Here is a 15,798-nt window from a genome sequence, read left to right on the forward strand (position 1 = left end):
TGAAGTTGGGAATACAGCAATAAACAAAGTATAAATTTTTGCCCTAATGGAGCTTACAACTTTGAATTCTATTTTATAGTCCTGAGGTTTGTTTAAATATAAACATTTTGTAAATGTCAGCTCAAAAGTTGGGTGATGTTCTGCTAATACTTTTATTTTCTCCTGCATGTGACATGTAACCTTTTAAAATATGTAGAAATATCACACTTTTCCTCCTCCCCTGATCCTGGAGTTTGTTTATTTTTACCTTAGTATGCCCTAGATGTGGTTGTACTCTTATTGGGGGGATAATGGCCTTATAACATCTTTAAGTACACGGTAATCAGTAAAACTTTGTTGCTTATGCCATAATCAGTATTGGAATTAAAAAATTTTGAGCATTAGAATACTAAAAATTAACATTGCTGATTATAAATTTGTTATCACATAAATTTAATACAGAAACATTTTACGTAGTAATGAGACTTCCTAGAATAGGCCCAGTAATTTTGTAGTCAGGGAACTGGAATTATGGTATCACTTACTTTAATAGAGTATTTAAAGTTCTGCTTCCTATGTTGGCAAATGTATAATATATATGCCAGCTGGCACTAGAAGTGGGGACCACATTAGGTAAATTTGAGGTGTCTCTGAAGCATTCATATAAAGATAGTCTGAGAAGGAGAATTAAATGTGAGATTCATGAGGATATAGGTAGGTCAGTGACTTAAGCTGTGGGCTTGGTTGAGATTTCCTAGGGAGAAGCGTAGGATGGGAAGAGAAGAGGGCCTGGCACTGACCTTTGAAGAACTTCAGTTCTTAATGGCTGGATAGAAGATGCTTTCCAGAAGTTTCCCAAACTCATTAGTCTTCTAAAAGAACTAATTTTTGAATGAATCTCCTGTATTTGACCTAGGGTCTATATTACTGATTTCTGCTCTCTATTACTATATTTTTATTTTCTTTGGCTTTATTGTTTTTATATTTCTGACAAGTTAGATACTTGGCTTATTAATATTTTAGGCTTTCTTTTCTTAAAACATTCGAAGTATAAATTTCTCTTTAAGAAATGTTTTACTTGAACTCCACAAACTTTGACATGCAATATTTTCGTGATACAGTTATAAGTATATCAATTTCCATTAGGGTTTCATTGGACCCATGAGATTCTTAGAAGTCTGTTTTTAAGTTTCCAAGTCTATAGGGATAATTTTTTGTTTCCTGATTTCTGTCTTAGTTGCACTGTGGTCAGAGAACATGTTTGTATAATAAGAATCCCCTGAAATTGTTGCTGCCTGCATTATGATCTGCCATAGGCACTGTTATGAGTATTTCACATGTGCTTGAAAAGAATGTGTATTTCCAAGTAGATGGGTGCAAGCCTCTTTATATGTCCCGTAGGTCAAAGTTACTGTGTTTTTAATTTCTTCTATTCATTGAATTTTTATATTTTTGCATCATCAGTTATTGAGACAGGCATTAAAATGTTACAGTACAATGGTGGATTTGTCTGAATCCCTTCCCCACCCCCGACAGGATCTGGCTTTGTCCCTGAGGCTAGAGTGCAGTGGCATCATCATAGCCTACTGCAACCTCCAATCCCTGGGCTCAGAAGATCCTCCTGCCTCAACCTCCTGGCTAGCTGGGACTACAGATGCATGTCATCATGCCCAGATAATTTTTCTATTTTTTGTAGAGACGGTATCTTGCTCTTGCTCAGGTTGATCTCCTCAAACTCCTGGACTCAAGCAATCCTCCCTTCTGAGCCTTCCAAAGTGCTGGGATTTTAGGTGTGAACCACTGTGCCTAGCCTGAATCTCATTTTTGATGTCAATTTTTGCTTTATAGATTTTGACTTTTTTGTGATGTCTATTTTTGCTTTATAGATTTTGACTTTCTGTATGGCATTCCAGGTAACTTCCTTAACTCTATCTTCTAGTTTACTAATTCACTCTTCACCTGTATTTATTCCATTGCTTAACCTATTAAGTTATTTTTCTTAATTTCAATGACTTTCATTTCTAAATGTAATTAGTGCTTTTTCAAATCTGTGTAGTCTTTTCTTGGTTTGAGTCCTTTCTTATGTTTTGTTTTTTAAACTCTATTAGACTCTCTTAGTTATGTGAAGTTCTTTGTTATCTGATCCTGGTCTTTGCTCTGTCTAGAGAGTTTCATGTGTGTTGTGATTTTGGCTTGTGAGCTTTCTTCAGTGGGGCTCTTACTTTGTGAATCTGAAGAAAGGGTTGTGGCCTCTTTCAGCAAGTATCCTTCCAGAATTTTTTTGAGTTTGCTTCTACCAGTCTTATCACTAACCTAGGAGCAATTTTTCTGTTACTTTGTCAGCTTGGGAATGTCCAGACCACATGTGTAGGATAATTTTGAACTCCAAACCTGGGTAAAATTCAGGCTTATGAATATGAATTCATGTTAATTTACTCCTCCTTTCACCCTTTGGCCTTCCCAGTTGGAGGCCAGATCTAGTCAAGCTTCTCTGTCTTTGCCCTCAGCAGGTGGGCTATCTTTTTGTATTAACTAGGTGACCAGTTCACTGAAAATATACCCTTTGAGGGTCTCAGTTTTATCCTAGTGGTCTTGATTCTAGCTCCCTGAATCATGTGGCCGAAGCATTCAGCTCAGCTTAGCTTTTCCTGAGGGATTTGAACCTCAACCTTGACCACTGAAATCTACTCTCCACCCCAGATGGCCTCAGCATCAGCTCTAATGCTGGCTGCTGTGGTTTTCAGTGTCCTTGTTGATTCTACCTGGTGACTTTCCTTACCTTCCCGAGAGCTCAGCTCTTCATTCAGGATGATTTGTTTGGTACAGAATTATGCAGTGTTTGCAGGGGGAGGACTTTGAGGTTTTGTAGTCTACCATACTGCCAGAACCAGATGTCTTCATCAGTTTTTTGGTTTTTTAATGTATCGGTTAATTAGGTTCTTTGTAAGAAATTAAACATCAATTTGTGAGGATAAACTCCATTCTTGGGGCATATACAGATTGCAGGTAGCCCTGGTGCTGAGGATTAGCTTTGATTTTTGGTAAAATTTATGAGTCCACAGCTTTCTGATCAACCTCGTGCTGCTCTGTAATCTCATATTGCTTTTGCCTGTGTCAAAGATCTCACCTCCTGGTGTCTGGGCTTCAGCTGCTGCTTGAAGTGAGGCTCAGTAAGATGGTTTGGGATTTTCGCATTGCTGATGTCAATTTTTGTGGAGGCCTCAATGACATTCCTTGTGTGTTCTTTGCAAAGGAACTTGATTGAGGACCAAAGGTCCATCATAAGTGACAAGCCATTGCTCAGCTGCTTCAGGAAAACCACGCTTTTGCCCCTGTGAGGAGGATCAGTGGGGTCCAGGTGTGGTGCTAGCTCGCAGTTCTCTTGTGCTGACGCAGGAGTTTTTGCCATAGCTCAACAGCTTTCGAGACACATCTTCAGCAGGATGATATCCAGGCATTTTGCAAAGTTTAACCACCTGGGCACCACCATTCTTGTCACCACCAAGTGGTTTTGTAACAGTGGCAAGAACCTTCTCCTCCTTTTCAGTCCTGGATTTAGTGGCTGAGTACTTCCTCGCGTGCACGGCCTTTCTGGGATACACCGCAGATGGGGAATGTCTGCAATTCCTCTAACAAGGTTTTGACTGCAGTGGGGCTTCCCCTTATGCGCTTTTTGCCTCAAGGCCACCCTTTTTAACCTTGCCACTGGCATCAGCCACCCGGGCTCCAGATTTCTTCTCCTTGGTGGCCGGCTTCTCAACTTTTTCACCTACCACCTTGCAAGATGGGAAAGAGGCCTTGGTCAGTTTTATGGGAGAAGTTTTTATTAGCACATACTCTCTCATTTTTAATTTTTGAAAAGTTTGGCATGAAGGTGCCTACCCACCTTTGTTTTCAGGGTCGTGTATGTTTTCTTTTTTTAATTGCTGCTGTGGCAGCTATGGGGAAAATCTGGCGAAGGATATTTTTAGTTGAATTCTATCATAGGCAAAAGGTCAGTTTTTGAGAACAAATATAGACAAACTAATAAATAAGCAAATATAAGTACATCTATATTAACTCTTTCCAAATTAAACAACCATCTTTACTGACAGGAGGCCAAAGTATCAGGGCTGCCACTGGACAGAGCCATGCCATAGGACCCCGAGTGCCCCGGCCTTTGTGGCTTTGGGGTGCGGATCGCTGGAGTGGTGATCCTGCCACCTGCCACACCTCCTCTCAATTCTGAGCCTTCCCGAGAAACTTCATGGTTTTGGGGGTGGGGCAGACGCACATTTAAGGACTTGAGGGGGCAACAGTATGTGCCTCTTTATACAGAACGTGGCGTGGAACGCGCTGCTTGGTGGCTTCCTGAATGTTTTGTAGAGCGGGAAGGGGCAATCATGTATGATCCATGCGTGTGCACTCACACTGCCACAGGCCACAGCTATGTGCGAAACTGAGGGCGGGATTACTACAAGTGTATGTACTAGCAACTCTTGACCCACAGAAAAGGCCAAATAAGGACTATTAAAGAAAAAGCAACTTGATTCCATTTTTAAAAAGAAAAATTTAAAATAAAATGAGGCATGTTTATTGTAACTAGAACTCTAAATCTTTCCCAAAAAAAGAATATGATTTTGGTTCTCTTCAGTGGCATAAGGAAGGAGAGAGTAAATAGATAAGAAAAGAATCAGGAAAAGAGAGACTAACATAACATCGAATTGTCAAAGCTTAAAAAAAGTGTTTAAAAAGATAACCGTTAGTATTTTTTAAATAATAAAAATAGCCAGGATTCCTACCTGAAGTTTTGTAAGCTCAGCTAATCTTGAAAATCTCTATTCCTAGTAAAAATATTTTTCTTTACTGCAAACTTCTTGTCCCAGCAACTAGAGAGAGTGTAGAACCTTAAGATGAGAATAACTGTCTTTCAGAGTGTCTCACACAGATAACAAGTGTTGGAGAGGATGTGGAGAAAGGGAATCCTTGTCTACTAATTTACATTAGCAAGTTAGTGCAGCTATTACAGAGAACAGCTTCGAGATTCCTCAAAAAATTAAAAGCAGAACTACCGTATGATCCAGCGATTCTTCTGGAGATATATCCAAAGGAAATGGAATCGGCATGTTGAGGAGATATCTGCTCTCCCACGTTCATTGCCGCGCTGTTCACAGCAGCCAAGACGTGGAATCAACCTCAGTGTCCGTCAGTGGATGAATGGATAAAGAAAATGTGGTGTGTCTACTCAGTGGAGTACTATTCAGCCTTTAAAAAGAAGGAAACCCTGTCATTTGTGACAACATAAATGAACCTACAGGACGTTGTGTTAAGTGAAATAAACCAGGCTCAGAAAGACAGATACTTCACGATCTCACTTGTATGTGGAATTTTAAACAGCTGACCTGACAGACGCAGAGAGTAGAGCGGTGGTTACCAGAGGGCCGGGAGGGTGGTCGGGGGAGCCACTGAAGGCCGAAACACAAAATTTGAGTTGGGAGGAACAAGTTCAGGAGATCTATTGCACGTGGTAGCTGGAGTTAATGCAATGTATTATATACCCGGAAATTGCTAACATTTGTAAATGTTCTTACCACAAAAAATTATAAGTATGTGAGGTGTAATGGATATGTTAATTAGCTTGATTTAGCAATTCCACAATACATATATCAGAATATTATACACCATAAATATATATAGTTTTTTGTCAACTAAAAATTAATTAGAAAAAAGAATACCCAACACAAACTTTACAAAGCTATGTTGCACTTTTGCAACTATATGCAAAAATGAATTCACTCAGGTTTCTCCTTTGGACAGATGGATTCAAGGTATAGAGAGCTATTGAATATACTATTCCTGTTGTAAATAGTATATAATTATTTTATAGTGAGATATTATGGTTGCAGGGTGAAACCAGTTTTAAAAAACCTGAGTGTTCAAAAATGGGAACATTTACAGAAAACAGTAGTTGTCATCCTAACAAAATAACTCAAATGAATTTTATTCAAAGCAATAATAAGGTGTTTTGGCTAAAAACATTTAGTTAGACTTATCTCAACAAGAAGAGTAGATTTTAATTTCCATGTTTCCCACCCCTAAACCTCATAAGCAGGTTCTCTCCTCGCTCTCTGCTGCTTTGACAATTGCCACGTCATAAACAGGTCACCGGTGGAGATTCATTATGTGTCCGATCTAGAGACAGAAAAAAAGATTATACGAAAAAGTTGTGTAGTCCTCTCAGTCTCAATTGTTAACTGGAGTTTAAAGATATTCCTCACTGATAATAAATGTCTCGGGGTCACTGGCTACTCTGAGTTACTGATGTCCTTCATGGCAACTTTCCATTTTTCTTCTTAAAAATTTACTCTTTATACCCTTAAAGATTCTTTCTCCAATTTTATGTTTCTTGCTATTTATTCCCAGCACTTTAAAAAAAGTTGTATTTAAAAATCTCACTTCTTCCTTATGAGAAATATTAGAAATGCAGTAAAACTGTAAGATAATTGCAGGCTTAAATGAAATACTTTTATTGTATTTTTCATGTCAAGCATTTTAGCCCAATTCTAAATAAATGATTTCATAAAAGGCACAAGAAAAATCACTGGAATGAGGATGGGAATAGACACATGATGAGCGTAGCCACTGTTGCCTGTGCCACGTTAGCCGCCTCTGGGTTCGCTGCGGTCACCCTGAGAAGGGACAGCTCTGCAAAGCAAACAGCAGTAATCCTGCAACCGGAACACCTAAGCCCCAGGAAGTCACATTCCCAAATACAGTCTGCGCTGATTTTTACTTTGGAAAGCAAAGACTTGGGAAAGGTCTCTCTCGATTTGGTATAATTTGTAATTTATTCTAAGTTATTGTAGAATATGTATAGGATTCATAATAGGCTTTAAAAAAAATAAACACTTGATTTTGAAGGAAAAAAATCAGCCCCTGGTGAGGGCAGAGTGCAGTTTATTGCCTGTTGAAAGCTGATATACTCTCCGTTTTTTCTTAACACATTCATACTATACTGTAATTCTTCTAGAGCAAGATTTGTTTTTTGGATAATTGAGTAAGTATAGCTATAGCAGTCCATGAATCTGAGAGATTGTACAGATCGTGCTCTTGAGAAAAGCAGTGAAGAGAAACTGGGGGTATTAATTGGATTGAAGCAGGAGAGGTACCTAGTGCTAACGGACTTTATGATAGAGATCACCTCCATCTTCAACCTGAGAGTGAATTTCCTTGTGCCATAATTGCAGTGGGATTCTAACTCATCTTTTTCTTGAGATACTTTAAGTCCTGAAGTCTTCTAATTTGGTTTTTCTTTCTGGAAACCACATTGAAGATTGTTTCCAGTTATTTACACCAGCAAACAGATTTTCTAGCAACAGGGTGCCTGTTTAAAATGCTTGGATTGATTTTAGAAAAACCTGAACAATATTTTATTTTCACCATGAAAATATGTGCTGGCAAATGTGTGTTGCGTGGCGAGAGGCCAAGCTTCAGAGCGAGGACTTACCTGGCACCCCTTTCCCTGGGAACTGTCCAGTGAGCTGCCTTGCTGTGGCTGTGCCACTTTTCAAACAGAGTCCTAATGAGTGGAATTAACTACATGGGTAACTTTTGCTACTAACAAAACACTAAAGTTTATTAATAATCTACTTAAAAAATAAGTTAGAATTATGTTATACCTGCAATACTGCTTCTTCCTTTCCAGAAGGGAAGGGAAAAGAGACAGTGTTTAACTTCAGCCTCATCTCCCAGCTACTGACTGATAAGCCTCAGCCAGTAAGAGTTATTCAGAGGAAGCTCCTTCTCCTATAATAGTTGTGATAATCAGGAAGTTTTGTTGTGCTTCCCTTCGCCCCAGATTTTTGTACTGTCTGTCAAAATCTGGGCGTTCCCTGGCGGTGGATGCACATGAGAATATTTATTTTGTGTTACATCTCCCTCTCACCTCAAAACAAACAAAACCCAACAAGTAAACAAAAGTCAGTGCTTTGAAAGAGGCTGTCAAAGTTTAATTAAGCAAGGTCAAACTGATTACCCTCAGCAGTGACAGGATTTTTGCTAATGTTTCACATTGGTGGCTGTCTCTAGCAGGGGCCCCTGAAAGACAGTTGAGTTGAGAGCACATGGGGTGGGCCCTACCGGGTGACATCGCTGTAGTTTGGAGAGCAAGTGCAGCAAGGGCTCAGTTGTCTCATTGTTTGACATTCTTCCCTGCCTTCCTAAGAGAATGACTGCAGCCTCCGTGAGCTGTGTAGCCAACTGCAGGTGGGGAGGGTTCTGATGAAGTGTGTCAGACTCCCTTTCTCAGACCAGGGGTATCCCAGTGAACAGCAAGGAAATAAACTCAGGTGTGACAGGGACAGAGGCCTTATAACCCCTGCAGAGCTCATCCAACACAATTGGGTTACTCTTAAAACAGCAATAAAACTTCAAGCAAATGAGCCATTAAAAACCCTTACATAATTGTAGCAGGTTTGGGTTTCCTCTGGTTCAAGGTTTCTTGCCTCTTTGATTATCAAAGGATCTGAAAGAAGGCATAGAATTTCAGGGGAGAATCTGCATGACAGGCTCACAATGAAGCTATTCATGACGACTCTTTTATTAGCTTGAACAGGATCCGCATCATTCTTGGTCTCTGGCTTTGCTACAAGGCTCCATTTAAACTTAACCCAGCTCGCAGACTTAACTGATCCGCGAATGACTCCATACAACTGGCCAGCCACTGTAGCTCTCTTCCCCTTTTGATAAGGGAATTTAACACAATGGGCTTTACAGTTCTTAAATGACTCCTTTTCTTTTTTCTTGTCTTTGAGATGTGGTGTTTATATGACCTTTTGTTTTTAATAAAATTTCACATGGTTTGGTTATATTTTTATAAAGTATAAAAAAAAATACAAAATGGACTCCCTACCCTTAGAATAAAACTTAATCTTGTAGATGATGTAGAAGTGAAATTCTTGTGTCTTACTATTTATATAGCTGACTTCAATATATTAGATATTCTTAACTATTAGATATTATTAAATCAAACTTGAAAATAATCTATTTTTGAGGGGTGATTCTGATATAATTGCTAGTAGTACTTCAACATTGAATTTCCCTTTGTGCACACTTCTGGTTATCTGCTGGTGTTTATACTATTTTCACTACCTTCTATGTAAATTTAACATTTCAGTAAAATTGGCCAGGTGGTTAGAGACCATGAAATGACCACAGTGCTAATTTACTTCTCATTTTTCCCATCAGGACACATTTGTTTTGTTCCTGAGTAGCGGGGGGAGGGGAGAAGCTGACATGAGGGTGCAGAGGAGATGGAGGGCACGTTTGGGGCACAGCACACCGAGTACCGACACCCATACACTGGATGCACTCCTCAGAATCGTGGTTCTCAAACTTTAGCTAGAAAAGGAATCGTCAGAATGCTTATTAAAATTGCATATGCCTCGACCCCACCCCAAGAGACTCTGATTCAGTAGGCCTGTGATAAGGACCTGCGAATTTGCATTTTTAACAAGCTCACAGTTGATTCTGATTGAGTGTTACTAGGCCACACTAGGCCACACATTATCCTAAGGTCACCAGGGAGTGTGGGGAGTCCATGCCATCTCCCCTGCAGTACCTGTGGCCCCCAGGTGAGCAGGGACCCACCTTGGGTAGGAGGGACCCCTGGTGTGATCCCCGGAGGTGCAGGTGGCAGGAAGGGAAGGACAGCTCTAGTATTCCCAGTGTCCAAGCGGCTCCAGCCGCCGCCTCCTGTTCCCCTGCCATCCACGGCAGGGCAGTGTCTACTGCGTCCTCACGTTCCCAGAACACGCCTCACCCAACGGCCTGCGCTGGGGTGTGAAGATGTCATCTCCCTCCCTCCCCAGCTTGGTAATTAGAGTTTCAGAGCAGTGATTATCTGCAGCGTTTAATCCAAATTTGCTTCTCTATCCCCCTCCCTTACTCCTATTAAAGTAATTTTAGATTTTTAGAAACAAAGGTCTTTTTCAAAAGGACTTCCAATTAGATATGGATTCTCAAGGAGCCTTTGGCAACAAAACAAAAATAAACAAATGGGACTTAATTAAACTAAAAAGCTTCTGCATAGCAAAAGAAATAATCAACAGAGTAAACAGGCAACCTACAGAACAGGAGAAAATAATAGACTTCAGAGACTCCAAAGGTGGGAGGGAATTATGGACGAAACACGTTTGTTCATTTCATGAGGATGAGATTTTTGCCTGAAGATCACTTGGTCTGATGGTCTGGACAGATAGGGGGGTAAGTGCTGATGAGACTGCTGATGTTGTAGCAGTTTGCCTGGGGTGCTGCTGGGTGTTCTGTTTGTAGAATCCACCCCCAGATGCTTGGCAAACTTTGCTATGAGAATCTTCAGACCTATTCAAACCAGGAAGCACAGCAAGCTCCCAGGTATTCATCACCTACTTTCCAGAGATAGCAAGATTTTTCATGTTTCAGCAGCCTTTTCTTGTTCAGTTTTGCTGGTATTTTTTTAGGGGAGAAAAAGTAAAATCTGTTCCTCATCTATTAAAAGGTTCATGGCTGAGGCCCCTATAACAAAAATGCAAATTAACAAGAAAAGAGCAATACAGATCTATTTTAACAAGTTTTACATGACAGGAGCCTCAGACATGGAGACCCAAAGACACAGGTGAACTTATGTATTTTTATGCTTAGGTCTGAAGAGGAGGCAGTTGTTTAGAGGTGTGTTGGACAAAGGGCTCTGATCTAATGGCGATAAACTGGGGGGAGCTTGGCAGAGCCCGAGTCTGCAGAGATAAGGATGTTCTTTTCCTCTGGGAATAGGGAGGGTGCCGCTGGAGTGAGGGTCGTGTGACCCGCTCCAGGGGAGAAGAGCAGGAAAAGGTCAGAGAGATCTTCTTGCTTCAGCTGTTCTCTCAAATGTCACGGTGCCGTATCTTGGGGTAACGTCCTGAACCCCATCATTTTCAAATGAGTTCATTTTGGTAATGAATCAAACAAGACCTGCTTTGCTTGGAGCCTGACCGAATACAGTGATCACAAGTAGTAATTTAACTGTGTTCTTTTTCAGGAATGTGTTCCAGAAAACCTAGAGCTGAAGAAGAAGATCTTTGCGCAGTTGGATCACATCGTGGACGACAGGGTTGTCCTCAGCAGCTCCAGCTCTTGCCTCCTGCCGTCCAGGCTGTTTGCCGGCTTGGCGCACGTGCAGCAGTGCCTCGTGGCTCACCCTGTGAGTGTCTTAAACCTGGGGAATTCACAGAATCTTGTTCTGTTTTTCAGGGGCAATACGTCGTGACTAACCCACTAGTATTTTGAATTGCTTTACTGAGATAAGATTCACATACCACACAATTCATCAGTTGAAGTTGTACAATTCAATGATTCTTAGTGTATTTTCAGAGTTGTGCAATGCCAGCATTTTAAAAAAGAATTTATCCAAAAATTCTGTTTTTTTCTGTGTACATGATACACAATGGAATAGAATGAGCAATGCTGTGAGGCTTTTGCCCTTAGGTAACTTGACCGTGTGGCCGAGCAGGCTGATGACTAACCAAGGAATTCCACTACCAAGGTAAAAGTGCTGCATTAAAAATGTGTACATAGAGTAGGATTTTATAGATGTCACTTGCACTATGTCATTTGTACTGTGAAGTTTACTGAGCACGATTCAGAGTAGCATCAGGTGTGTTAAAATGCAGATTCTGGGTCCTCTCCTGGGATTCTGATCCAGTAGGTCTGACCGAAGCCCGTTTCCCCTGGTTGGCCCTCCCACCCATCTGTTGTGTTAACCATACAAGCTTGTTCGCTGGAGCACACGATGAGCTGTACTGGACAGTGGGTTCCGAGTGGCATGCCCCAGCGCCCAGCGCGTCTCTGTGAGGCTAAGGTTCCGATGGGAGGGAAGGAGGCTGAAGGAGGAGATCCAAGGATCACTCAGGGAAGACGTTTGAGTCCCAACTCTGAGCTCAGCGTGATCTTGAGAACCAGGACAGCCTGTTGGGACGGGTAAAGCCGACTTAGCTCAAGCCCTGATAAACGTGACAGTATATGATGGTGGCCACACCCGGGCACCACTGGGTCATCAGAGGTTCAGGTCGGGGAGAGGTGACACAATGAAGCTGGGGCCAGCCAGGCTGGGGTCTGGCTGGGCTGGTGAGGGGAAGGGAAGGTTTGAGGCTGGAGGCGAGCACATGCAAAGACCCCAGGCCAAGAAGAAGCTCGAGCGTGCAGAATCGAGGGAGGCGCACGAGCACACGGACCTGGGAGCAGCGGAGAAGAAGGAAGGCTGAGTAACGCTCGGGCTATGGAGACTCGGGAGAGTTACTCTGAAGGATCGGGACGGCCCAGGTGCAGAGCAGCTACGTGATTGGAGCAAGTGCTGCCTGGGTGGGTGACGTGACGGTCTGTCCTGGTGTGGAGATGGGTCAGAGAGGAGCAGGACGCAGGCAGTATTCCAAGCACGAGTGACCTGCTCTCAGTCAGGGAAGTTTCCCTTAGCAAGAGCAGTTTAGAGTGGGGAGGTAACAGATTTGCTCAGGAGGTGGAGAAGAGTAAGTGTGGACGCTACCAGGTTTTATATGCTGAGAAAAGGAGGCAGCTTGGACTGCCATGAACGTGGCTGTGTGGCTCTGGGTGTTTTGTCATGTACTGAAATATAATGGAAACAGTGAGGAATGGCTATAAAATGAGGAGGCTAAGGCCCACAGAACATAGAAGAGAACCAGTCACATTTAGTTACCACTCAAATACAAGTGAGATTAGCACCAGGAGGGACCCTAAGCAAAAGCCCCCAAATATCCAAGTCCCAGGAAGCCTGCTATGTCTTTGCTTCTATGACGTATCCACGCCCATAGACAGGACTCTCAGAAACCTGAGCACTCACTAGGTTACTCGATTGCTTCAGTGGAAGGTGTGAGCCTCGTGCCTGAAACAGCCCGGTTTCTAACCTGTTTTTACTTTTAAGCTAGTTTAAAACAAAATTAAATCAATCAGAATATACCTCCTGAGTTCTTTGACAAGACCTTTGCCACATCTCTTCAACTTTAAACTACCTGATGGGTGAGATGACACCTGAGTCACTTTCTTCTCTGTCACACCCACCCCAGTCCTCTGGCCAGTAGGACAGTCGGTAATTGTTGAACGATGACGTTTCTCCCCCTCGTTCCCACTCTCCTCCATCCCAGTGTTGCCTGCTTTCACTTATTTAATCAGACAAACAGCATAAAGTCCAGACCTTATTTTTAAAATGAATCTCTCCTTTCTGTTATAAATTATTTTTAACCAAAACTGACTTTAACGGAAGCAAATCAAATAACCCGAGTTAATGGTCTTGGAATTTTATCCTTTCTTTCCGCTGTGTTGGAGCTGCTTGCCTCTTGGTCATGCCACTGGCCTCTAGGGGAGAGGCCAGGCCCTAAAAAAAGAAAAAGAACCACTCATCACCTTTGAGGAGCTTCAGTCATGGGTGATCTTTGCCTGGACAGGAAATAGGATGAAGGAAAGGGAGGCCTGCTTGTACTCTGGCAAAAGTGGACAGTCAGTGGTCGGGAAAGATTGCTGCTGCCTCCGCCCTGCATGGAGTGGCGCCAGCCCGGTGTTCCCATGGGCAGCCGGGTGGGCACATGCTCTCAGCCTCAGGGAGCTCAGAGGGGTGTCAGGGTGGGCTTCCTAGACCAGGGCCAGGGAAGGGCCGTGGGCACCCATCACTGAAGGCCCGGGACAGGCTGTAGTACAGCCCTCCTCTCTGTCCTGGACACGCTTCCTGTCCTCACCTCCCTGCACGGTGACAACAGAATTCCCACATGCAGGGTTCTGTGGTGACAGCGTGGCAGTGACGCATGCTGGGTGACGAGGGTCTGAAAGTGGTGTCTGATCTCGGAGTCTGTTACATAGGATCTATGTTACTGCTCAGAGCAGCAGTTCTCTGCTCGTGGTTTAGCCACACTTTGCAAAGGCTCCTGCACTTTTTCTCCCTTATCTGTGTAGGGGAGGTGACAGTCCCAGGAACTGGTCGGGGTCTCGGTCACTTGAAGGGCCATCTGCAGCGGGAACCCATAGACAGGTCCGGCTGTCGTGGGCTGAGTCCGAGCCCAGGCCTGTTTCATGCCCAGGCCGCGCCCCCAGCGCTCCTTGCCTGTGCCTGTGTCTTCTCTGACTCACCCCCGTCTGACGCTGAAACCACCTGCGCTCCTGTTGGCGGTAAATGCGTGCTTTGGGGGCTTGCTGTTTGAGCAGCACCGCCGGCAGAGGACTGAGTGTGGCAAGTGTCGGAGCCCTCGGGGTTAGATGCTTTACCTGCGGGAGGAGGGAGGGGCACTGGGGCTGCAGCGCCCTGGGCCGACCTGCCCAGCCATGCCCAGGACCTTCTCTCTGAGCCTTTGGAGAAATTGTCTCCTTTAACACGTGTTTCCCGTTTCTGGAGTTTGAGTCTTCCTCACACAGCCTCACAGCAGACTGCCTGCGGGCCACCAGCATTTCGGGGGTGGAGGTGGGGGGTGGCTGACCTTGGCCTTCTTTCTGACAGGGCCCTCCCTTCATCTCCTTTCTGTCCCCTCCCCTCCTCTCTGCTGCAGGAAGTTTAAGGGGCACCTGTCTTCACTGTCGGGGTCCTTTTCTGAGCCTGAGGCGGCATGGACCCTCGGGGTCAGAGGCCGAGGGGTTGTGGTCAGAGCGGCTCCACCCCAGCCCCAGGACACCTGGATCCTGTCCCAGCTCGTAGGGGGATGCAGGTGTGGATAGAGGTCCCTTTGGGAGGTGCAGAGGGTGGACTGCAGATGGCCCCGTGTCCCTCAGTTGTGTGCCTTTTATGGCGGGGGGTGGGGGGGCGTCACAGCAGGGCTGGAAGGGGAATGATCAAGGCCCTGTGTTTTGTTTTCTTAACTTTTAACTGTGGGAAAACACACATTGCATAAAATTTGCCGCCTTAACCATTTTTCAGTGCACAGTTCGGTGGCATCAAGCACATTCACATTGTTGTGTGACCATCACCACCGTCCATGTCCAGAACTCTCCTCCGACACAATCTCTGTACCCATTAAACACGAACTCCCACTCCTCCCTCCCCACCGCCCCTGGCAACCTCTGTTCTGTTTCCTGTCCCCGTGGATCCTGGCAGGCCTCCTGTCTCACCGAGGGTGGCTCTGGTGACAGCACCGGGATGCACTGGGGAGGACAAGACCGCGGGAGGCCCAGGGAGAGGGTGCGGAAGGAAGTTGGAAAGTGGGGCCCTGAGCTGAGGGGAGGCATCGGGAATGGGTTTCGTGAGAGACGAATTAGCAGAGATTTGTCATTGATGGGACATCAGGGAGGCAGAGGCCGAGGACACCCCTCTTGGTGCTGACTTGGGTGTGGGGATGTGAGGCGGGAGCCAGGAAGAGGAACGCCCGCCAGGGTGAGGCAGCGCGAGGGTAATGCGCGCCAGGTGGCCTTGGGCCAAGGTGTGTCTGGTGCGTGGTTACAGATGTGGGCCTGACATCTTGGCGGGGGTGACGCCTGGGGAGTGGGCACAGATGGGGCCACCGTGGCAGGCCGGGAGCACGATTGCGCAGGCAGAGTGTGGGCCAGAGGACAGCTGGATGGGGCAACTGACGAGTCGCACGTAAAAGTGCTTTTTTGCCAACTTATCTCAGTCTGCGGTTGCTGCCGTGAGGCCTACGGTGCTGAAAAGACCCTGGGCCCAGCATCCCTGTTTTGTCGTAAGGTAGAATCCACCTGAGACAGACACGCTTCCTGTTCCTACAACCCTGACTTTTACGTGGAATCAGGTGCCATCCTCGCCTGCTTTCCAAGGAGGCTGAGCGGGTGCCCAGGACGGCTGGGGGCAGAGGACCCCGGGTAGCAGCCCGTGTTGCT

General features: G+C 44.6%; 1 protein-coding gene and 1 pseudogene across 2 annotated transcripts in view; one reads left to right on the plus strand and one right to left on the minus strand.

The window, feature by feature from the left end:
- The window catches only part of CRYL1 (crystallin lambda 1), a 102,172-nt gene that overhangs the window by 67,274 nt on the left and 19,100 nt on the right, over window positions 1–15,798 (plus strand). The window contains exon 4 of one of the 2 annotated variants that reach the window (XM_069467454.1): window positions 11,015–11,176. The exons of the other annotated variant lie outside the window; for it this stretch is intronic. Within the exon in view, the coding sequence (XP_069323555.1) occupies window positions 11,015–11,176 (162 nt within the window). The remainder of the gene's footprint in view (window positions 1–11,014; window positions 11,177–15,798) is intronic. 2 annotated transcript variants of the gene reach the window in all.
- On the minus strand, window positions 2,912–3,824 carry LOC138382876 (large ribosomal subunit protein eL6 pseudogene; annotated as a pseudogene).

This window comes from Eulemur rufifrons, chromosome 4, assembly GCF_041146395.1.
Source record: "Eulemur rufifrons isolate Redbay chromosome 4, OSU_ERuf_1, whole genome shotgun sequence".
In the NCBI taxonomy this organism is placed as follows: Eukaryota; Metazoa; Chordata; class Mammalia; order Primates; family Lemuridae; genus Eulemur; species Eulemur rufifrons.